This window comes from Halichoerus grypus, chromosome 2 (assembly GCF_964656455.1).
Source record: "Halichoerus grypus chromosome 2, mHalGry1.hap1.1, whole genome shotgun sequence".
NCBI classification, from domain to species: Eukaryota; Metazoa; Chordata; class Mammalia; order Carnivora; family Phocidae; genus Halichoerus; species Halichoerus grypus.
The window spans coordinates 61085317-61094412 of record NC_135713.1 but is presented as its reverse complement, the minus strand read 5'-3'; the positions used below and the strand labels follow the sequence as shown (position 1 = coordinate 61094412).

The 9096-nt window shown below is 45.1% G+C and overlaps 1 protein-coding gene across 2 annotated transcripts; it reads right to left on the bottom strand.

Moving 5' to 3' along the window:
- Positions 1-449: 449 nt before the first annotated feature.
- RPL26L1 (ribosomal protein L26 like 1) lies at positions 450-8820 on the bottom strand. 2 transcript variants are annotated; one of them, XM_036120331.2, is made up of 4 exons: positions 8439-8522; positions 7865-8041; positions 1471-1611; positions 450-768 (listed from the first exon to the last, which is right to left on the bottom strand). In XM_036120331.2, exons 2-4 carry the CDS (start codon positions 8030-8032, stop codon positions 640-642), a joined length of 438 nt encoding a protein of 145 aa, XP_035976224.1. In that variant the 5' UTR covers positions 8033-8041; positions 8439-8522; the 3' UTR covers positions 450-639. The 2 variants fall into 2 exon arrangements, 1 of the variants encoding a protein (XP_035976224.1); XR_013445630.1 differs by lacking the exon at positions 450-768 and adding an exon at positions 4983-5306 and having other exon boundaries at positions 1474-1611; positions 8439-8820.
- Positions 8821-9096: the final 276 nt, after the last annotated feature.

Below are 9096 nucleotides of genomic sequence, written 5' to 3'. Positions count from 1 at the left end.
CTCCAGGCTGTCGTCAGTTTCCTGAGTTAGCTCCAGGTGAGAGGAAGGACATTTTAGTCATTTGGAAATGCATTTGCAAAGTCAAGACCTTGGGAAGGGCAACCTGGTCAGAGAGCTGCACGCCATTTGGTTTGGTTGGAGCACAAGGGAGAGGAAACGAGCCAGGGAGCAATCCGTCAGACTCGAGACCAGAGCAGCACCAGACACTCAGTGAGATCTTATATGTGCCAGTTCACATGATGACTACCACTAAGTGGGGCAAACTCCTGCATTAGGGACCAGAGCCCTGTCCTGTCCACCCCATCAGCCATGAGGGTTCAGGCAGGAACAAAGCCATGCTACCACTTCCATTCTGCTGCTCAGTACGTTAAAACATGGGAAAGTATGGCAAAGAGGAATTGATAGTAAGATGGATTTTATCTATAAAACAATGCAAACTCCCCGTGGAATTAGGAAACAATTTCAATTGTTATTCATAAAATTAGTAATCAAAACAGCAAAAGTGGATTTACAAAGCTACATTATCAATAGCAAAACAGGAAGGAGATGAAATGTTTGGCAGATGTCTTGAAGAGTTTCAAAGGAACACACACCAGCTAAAGGTCTACAGTTAAACTGTGCTTGCACAACAGGTTACATTCACTCCTGCATTTTCTCAATAAGTTCTTCCTTATATTTGCCTTTCTCTTTTCCAACCTGTCGAGATTTGGCTTTGCATTCGAGAATTTTTTTCCGATCTTTGTCCAGCTTTAGCCTGGTGATAACCACCTGTTAAGGGTAAGAAAACATCTTTATTATTTTTTTTTTTAAGGAAAGGATTTATAACTACAATTATTTTGTACAGAAGAGCTTTTCCCAACAATAGCAATACCCCCTAACTCCTGAGGATCTAAGAGACCAGTTAGATAGTTTAGTGATATCAAATATTGGGCTGGGAAAAATTATACTGCCAACATGTTTCTGGTTCGTCTATCACCCTTTGGCCGGCAAAATGCATTGTTTTTTAAACATGTGCATTCCCACCAGCTACCGGACCACAGGTCACAAGGATAAGTAAGACCCTCACCACTCTGCCCTTATCTGAAACTCTGGAGGAGAAAGACCCTACAATACAGTGTGTGAAATAGGAGTGCAAATGAAAAACAGCCTATTACACCAGGTGGGTGTGAGGGCCATAGGAAGAGATGTTCTCAATTCTCTCTCTGGACATCATCCAGTAGGAAAGTGACGCCTACAGTACCTGGAACCCTCTTGCAACCTGCTCGAAGACAGAGCCTTCACCAAGGATGACAAAACAGAGAAGAAAAGAATCTGGATCCTAGGTCTATGAATCGATCAAGCCTGCCTGACCTCCCTCTAGAAGTCTTTCCCTGGGTAGGGCCACCTGAGTAGACAGTCCCAACACACTGATAACTCTGACAACAGCACTAAGCTACACAGCTGCTACCACCGTTTGGTCCCAGGCGATACCTTGCTCGGGTGAATGCCCACATGGACAGTTGTCCCATTAGCCTTCTCACGCTGTACCCGCTCGATGTAGATGACATATTTCTTTCTGTACACCTGGACCACCTTGCCAATTTGCTGACCTTTGTAGTGTCCTCGAACCACCTAAGAGAAAACACAAAAGAAAAATTTCCCCCCATTCTAATATGTGAACATCACAGTGAGGAAACTAATTATCAGGAATACACAGACTAACATATAACTTTTTGCACAAAAGCATATTAACCCTTGCAGTCAAAAGTCAGCTATTTTTTGGCTATAAATCTGCTCTGTGTTGTTCTAAGTCAGGTGAAAATTCTTCACCTGAATTTTTTTCTTATCTGAAACAAAAAATTCCTTGAACTAGGATGGCCACCACAGACCTAGTCCTGAGAGTAAAAAAGTATAATCACTATACACCCAAAACTAACACAATCTTATATATCAATTATATCTCGGTTAAATAAAAGTAAAATTTAAGAAAGAAAAAATATAATCATTCTCAAGTGATTAAATGGAGAAGGATGATTAAAGATACTATAGTGAGACTCTCCTGCAACCATTTAAAATGTTTTCAAAGAACAATTTATGACCAAGGAAAATGCTCAAGATAGGACCTTTAGAGAAAAAAAAAAAAGAAAACAAAGCTTTATATGAAATATAGTCTGAATCTTGTGTAGGTATGTTTCAGATATATGGCATATAACATGGTGGGATGGAAATATATCCAAATGTCAATAATGGTTGCCACGAAGTAGGATTACAGATGACTTTTTACAAAACGTGTTATTCTTCCATATTTCAAGATTTTTTTTTAATTTTTATTTATTTTTTAAAGATTTTATTTATTTATTCATGAGAGACAGAGAGAGAGAGAGAGAGGCAGAGGGAGAAGCAGGCTCCCAAGGAGCAGGGAGCCCGATGCGGGACTCAATCCCAGGACTCTGGGATCATGACCTGAGCCGAAGGCAGATGCTTAACCATCTGAGCCACCTAGGCGCCCAAGACTTTTTTTTTTAAAGGAGGTTCCACACCCGGCGTGGAGCCCAATGTGGAGCTTGAACTCACAACCTTGCACTTAAGACCTGAGCTGAGATCAAGAGTCAGACACTCAACTGACTGAGCTACCCAGGTGCCCCCAAATTTCAAGATTTCTATAATTAACACAAATATTTTATAGTCAGAAAAAAATTAACATGTTAAATTAAAATCTCTTGGGTTGTTTTCATATACTAAAAATCTTACTCACACTCCAACACTATTCAAAACCAACTAGATTACGGTTTCCCTGAAGGCACAAGCCTATTAAACAGGAGCCACAATATAGCTGATGCTGATTATAAGAAACATAAAGGAAATAACCACATATAAAAAACTAGAGAATTTCAATACTCCTAAAATGTCCATTTAGATTGTTCAGCTTACTTACCAAGGTGATTTTCAGGTTGAAAAAAGAACAGCCACGCCTCACTAAAAATCCACCACACTCTATATGACCAGAGACTCTTACATGAAACGTGGAAAAGTCTGTGAAAAAGCCCCTCTTAACCATCATCAAGACTGAAGAAAGAGTTTAATAAAATGAGTCCAAAGGAACACCCTGGTTAAAGAGAACTGGACAAACACTAGACCCAGCGAGGAGAGGGACAGGACAAGACTAACCCAGCTGGCCTGGAAAGGGGAAGGAGAAGACGCAAAGATGATATCCAGAGTCTGGTTGAGCAACTGGATGGATGGACAGGCCTTTCCCAGAGGCATGGAACATGGGGGAAGAAACATTTTAGGAGAAAACAGTGTAGTTGGGAACGTGCTGAATTTGAGGCATCTCGTGACATTCTAGTGGAGAATTCCATACACAGCTGGAAGACCAACTGGGTCGGCAACAAAGACCTGGGAGTCCTCCAAAGATGGTAATTTGGAGCCTGATTTTGCTCAGGGAGCTTGTGGTATGAGGGCAGAATGTAGAAATCCGAGAAAAGCCAACATTTTGGAAAAGCTTATAAGGGAGACTGAAATGGCCACAGAGAATGGGAAACTGGGGGAATGTGGGATACTGCAGCCAAGGAAAGAATGTCAAATGCCAAGGAATGGTCATCTACAGGAAGGATAAAGGAACAAATGTGACAACAAGCTGGTCACTGGTGATCATGGCTAGTGTGCTTCAGTGGAACAGAGGGATGGAAGCCATTTACAGTAAGACAATGAATTCACCAGAGATGAGAAGGTCACTGAGGTCAGGCAACAAAAAAGAGAAATTCTCTGGCCTCATCTTAATGTAATGGGTAATAATCAGTTAACTAATAAACATGCAAATATATAATCATTAACTGGAATAGGGCACATGGGAACTTACTGGATCATAACTATGGTGATGGCTACGTGGCTTTTCATCTGCCAAAACTCACCCGTGCATTTTACTGTATGTAAATTATGCCTCAGTTTTATTTATTTTTCATTTGTGGAAACATTTAATAATTCACTAACGTTGCACAGAAATACAATAACAAGGGCGAAGGGGAATGTTGGAGTGACTGAAGTTAACAGGTACAAAATCATGATTACAGAAAGTTTCAGACTTCAGAAGGGGGCGGGGCAGAGATCGCAAGTGTTTTGAAAGAGAAAGGAATTCATCTGGTTCCGAAACGGGAAGGAGTGGCTCTGAGACGACATACATTGTGCATGGGTGACCATATGAAGATCTGAAAAACTGCCCTGTTGGCTAGAGATATCAGTTAGTTGTCTGGGAGAGGAACCAAAAGGTTTTCACCATTTGATAGCAATTGGAAGCTACTACAGATTTCTAAAGAGAGTAATGTGTAAAAAGTTGAGAAGCTAGAGGCAGGGGACTCTTGAAATAATCTGGATACAAAATCACTGAAGCTACAAATGAATGTAAAGATGATAGGCCACATTAAAAAGCAGTAAATCCTGGGCACAGGATGAGGATGAGATGGGTTAGAGAAAGTTTAAGCGTATCAGCCTTGGAGGAAGCACGAGGAGGCAGCTGCCAGGCACAAGGGGAAATTGGGCCAAGCTGAAGTGTTCTTGCAAAGGAGATAATGAGTTCTAAAAAACCAGTCCAAAACATAAGAGAACTGGCAAGAAGGAGCAGGAATGCAAACCGAACTGAATGCGCAGATTTGCAGGTGTACAGGTCAAAATGAGTGCCACAATTTCAGGGGGTGGAGGGAGCAGTGTGCTGCAGAGAAAGAAGAACTAGGCAAGGGTAAAGGGTCACAGGCAAAAGGCGAAGGAGCTTCACAGGCCAGAGAACTGGCAAACCCTTATCAAGGAGAACCTTGATGTGGCCTTAACATGGAAGCCAGAAAGGAAAGAATTCTGATGTGTACCTCCTTGGCTGTCAGTCATGGCTCCTCTGAGCTTATCCTGAACTCGCCTAGAATCCTCAAGAGTTACCAAACGCAGAAAAGATGTGTTCCTCTCAAGAGTCCAGCTTTCAATCAGTGTCTTCAGAGAATAGGTTTCAAAATTCTGACCTTGAGAGCTAGGGTAGAGATGCCCTCTCCAGCCCTGCTGGGATGTGGCGACCAGTTCATATCATCTCAAGAGGCAGCTGGGACTTCAATTCATTTTGCTTCAGTTCCACGAGCACAGTGGTGGAGTCAAAGCTCCGGTCTGACTGCAGGTTGAGAAGATTTCCAGCTGTGATGCCGTGACTTGGCACACCTGTTCTGGAACCACACCTGGATCCTGGACTCAGGGAGCAGGGTGAGCGCAGACAGGCACTGGCACAGGCAGATGTCGGGGTACACGGTCTGGAGGAAGATGAGCTCCAGCAGCCGCAGGTGGGCCCAGTATGCCTCAGTTTAAAAAGAAATAAAATCAAATTGTGTTCACTGCTAGGAAGCAAATATAAATACAGGGTGCTGATACCATGCTGATTAATGGATCTGGGAAGGCTTTTCTGGGGAACTGACATTTAAGATAACATTTGAAAAATGAGGAGTCATTCAGGTAAAGGGGAGAAGGAAGAGCACTCCAGGCAGAGGGAGCCTTCTGGGCAAAGACCCCGAGGGAGGAAAGATCAAGGCATACTTAAGGACCTGAAAAGGCCAGTGTGTTTGAAGTACAGAACATGTGGGGACATAATAGGATGAGATGAAGCTGGACAAGCAGACCAGGACTGGGGCACATGGGGCCTTGTTGTCAATGATTTTAGATTTATAGTAAGAGTCAACCACCAATGATAGGTTCTAAGCAGAATCTAATTTGCCAAAAATGTCCCTCTGTGAAGAATGTTTGACCAGGATAAGAGTGAAAGCTAGTGTCTTGAACTAAACTGGAAATGTAAAGAAAGACTTATCTTAGAGATAGAATCAATTAAGGTTAAGTAATCGATTAGATGTGGGTTAGGAAGAGAGAGACATTCGGGAGAATTTAAAGGTTTATGGCACAGGCAAGTGAAAAAGTGATGCTTATTGAAGTGTGAAAGATGGGAGGAAAAGCAGATTATAGACAGAAGCAGTGTTCTGGTCAAGAGTACTCCCGGATTGGAAGCTTGAGACGACTATGAGGTTTTTAAATAAAGACGTTCCACGCATAGTTAGATCTACAGGTCTGTGCTCTGGAAAATGGTTTGGGCTGGGATATAAAAGAGGGAGTTGTTAGCATAGGGCAGACGTTTGGATCTCGGAACAGATAATATCACCCAGGGAGGCAATGTAGGCAAGATGAGATGTTAGACCAGGTGCAGACCCTGACAAACTCCAACATTTAGAGATCAGAGGAGACCAGCAAAGGAATCTGAGAAGTCAAAAGTAAACTGAGCCTGAACGGTCACAGAAGCCAAAAAGCCAAACTATTTCAAGAAGTAAGGCAGTGCTACCAATGCCAAATGCTACTGAAAAAGTCAAGCATGATGAGACCAAGATGTGTCCACCGGATTTAGTCACTAACAGGTTATTTGTGATCTCAGCCAAAAGCAGTTTCTATAAAGTAGTGAGATACAAATCAGATTGGAGAGGGTCTAGGCATAAATGGGAAGGTGAGGAAGTGTAGACAACTCTTTTGAGGACACTGGCCATACATGCAGAACAGAGTAGTAGTAGCTAGAAGGAAATGGGGGACTGGGAAGAGAATTTAAACTTTCTAGTTTTCTTGCAAAATCAAGAAACTGACAAGGAGCCTGCATTTCCCTTCAGTAGCAATGGGCTGAAGGTACACCACAATCTCCTTTAAATGAGGCATGAGCTTTCCAGTTGCTATTTTCTTGCCATCAGCCAACCTCCCTTTTTTAATTTGCCTACCTAGCCCTTATACACATTTGCAATTCCCCCATTCTAGAACATGTCTGATGGGAAGGACCTAGAAGAGAAATTGCAACTGTTGATCATACCTCTAAACTATACTTCCCACTCTATTCCTCTCATTCCCTCCGGCCAAATTATCCCCTGGTTTCAAGCTTCTCAAAATGTTCCTCAAAGCTTCAAAGTGTCCCTGTGCCTTAGAAGATACACCAAATCCCTTAACCTTATCCCATTTCATTCTCTAAAACAATGTTCTCAATTAGGGGAAAGGGGAGGGGGTGGATTTTGCTCCCTAGGGACATTTGACAATATCTGGAAATATTTTCGCTTGTCACAAATGTGAGGAGGTACTACTGGCATCTAGTGGGGAGAAGCATCCAGTCCAAGATGTCAACAGTGCTGACGCTGGGAATCCCTGCTCTAAAATGTTGAGCTCCATGGTGACAGGTGCCTCGTCAGTCCTGCTTATTGCTAGTGTCTAGAACAGTGCCAGCTCCATAAATTCTCAAGGAGTTAATCTACCCCGGCTATTTCAGTCATCCCCCACTCTCCCTTTCTTACCACACATCCAAAGCTCTAGGAAGAACAGACAGCTTATACTTTCTCACAAGGATCATTCTCTTTCATAATTTCATGCTTCTGACTTGCTACTTCCCTCTTCTCTCTGCCAAATCCAGTACCACCAATGCCCAACCTCTGCTAAACCCAATACTACTGAGACATTACTCTTAACACAGCACTTTCTCCTGGAGAATTTGGTTCAAAGAGTCACCCTGAGCAACACCTGGAAAACTTGCAGCCAAGGGACTAAATCGAAAAGCAAAGTTTTGCTTGGCTGGTATACTATTTTTTTAAAACAATCATTATTATTAAAGAATCGCATGGGCATGCTCTCAATTAAGCTGGGTAGGCACATCTCAATTAAGATGGGGCAGGCACACTGGTGGTTGTGGGCCCCATCTCCGGTCCGACACATCTGCAGGGTGACATTACTTGCCAGGGTCGTGAGGGCATGTGAGTCTACGACTTCCCCACGTCCCAGCACACATGACACTCTTAGGCAGCGCCAGAGCGACATGCAGCTGGGTAACGAGAGCCTGAGGGACACCAACCTGGACCTCGTCGTCCTCGCGGATGGGCACGGAGCGGACGCTGTACTTCTGCCGCAGCTCCTTGGAGAGTGGGGAAGACATGATCTTCCTGCGCACGTGCGAGGGCGCACTGAAGTGGCGTTTGCGGTTTTTGCTGCGGTCCGAGGTAACGAAGGGGTTGAACTTCATGCTGACCGTCTGCGAAGAGAGGCGTGGGAAGGAGGAAAGGGTGCTCGGTTGGGTCCCAGGGCCTGCTCGCCATCCAGGACACGCCTCCCCACCGCCGCACGAGGGCTCTACGGGAGGAGGTGGCCTCGGGGGAAGGTGCCTGCGGGAGGAGAACGGGGGAAGCGAAGGGTCTGGGCGTTACAGAGTAAGGCGAGCGCGGGCAGCGCCTGCCTGACCAGAGGGGCCGTGGGAAGAGGGCGGCACTGGGACCTCCAGGCTCACTGGGAGGCAGATCGGAACAGGAGAACGCCCGGTCGGAGGTCACGCAAAGAGATCCTTGGGGAGGTGGACGGCCCCGCGGACGTGGGGGAAGGACCCAACGGGGCGGAAAGCTTCTCACTCGGACAAAACACCAGCCTCTACTTACCTTGGCGCCCGTTATGTTCAGACCCTGAGCGCGCAAGGCCGGAAGTGAGGGCTTCCTGACCGCGCAAGCGTAGAAAGGAAGCGGAGCCCCATTCCTGTCGGAGCCAGACTGCGTGGCGCCCCCTGCGACTTGGGCTGGGATCGCAGTGCCTCTTTCCAAGGGGCCATTTCAGGGCTGGGCGGCTTTGGGGGTCCCGCCAGGACCCACAAAGAGTTGGCACCGCCGGGGAGAACGGGCATACTTCTGTGGGGCCTGCAATAGAGGCCTACTGGTGTTTTAAAAATAGGCACGCCAGAGTCTCTTTCTTATCCCAAACTTTTTCTTTGCCTCTTGTTACCCTCTGCTGAGGTGATTTTGATGTTAAATAATAGTTGTTAGATGCTTTGGGCATTCATGATCCAAACGCAATCCGCTGACTTGCTCCTTCGAAATCACTGAGAAGCTTGCGCAAAATGCAAATTTTTGTGGTCCATCACAGTCCTACGAAACCAGGCAATGGTAGGCCCGGGTTTTAAAGCAAGCACTCCCCTCCTCCCGCCCAACCAAAGATTTTGAGGTGCAACGTTTGGAGATCGTGAGAACCAACCACCTGGTCTTGCAAAACTTCCCCCCAGTTTTTTAGCCCTGCTGGGTGATGTAGGAAAGACCTTAGGTTCCA

Bases quoted from the DNA above. Each gene is read 5' to 3' on its own strand.
- RPL26L1 (XM_036120331.2), bottom strand. From the start codon at position 8,032: ATGAAGTTCAACCCCTTCGTTACCTCGGACCGCAGCAAAAACCGCAAA. The intron at 1,612-7,864 runs GTTGGTGTCCCT...GTTTTCTCTTAG, and splicing joins GCGAGGACGACGAGGTCCAG to GTGGTTCGAGGACACTACAA. The intron at 769-1,470 runs GTATCGCCTGGG...TACCCTTAACAG, and splicing joins TGGGCATTCACCCGAGCAAG to GTGGTTATCACCAGGCTAAA.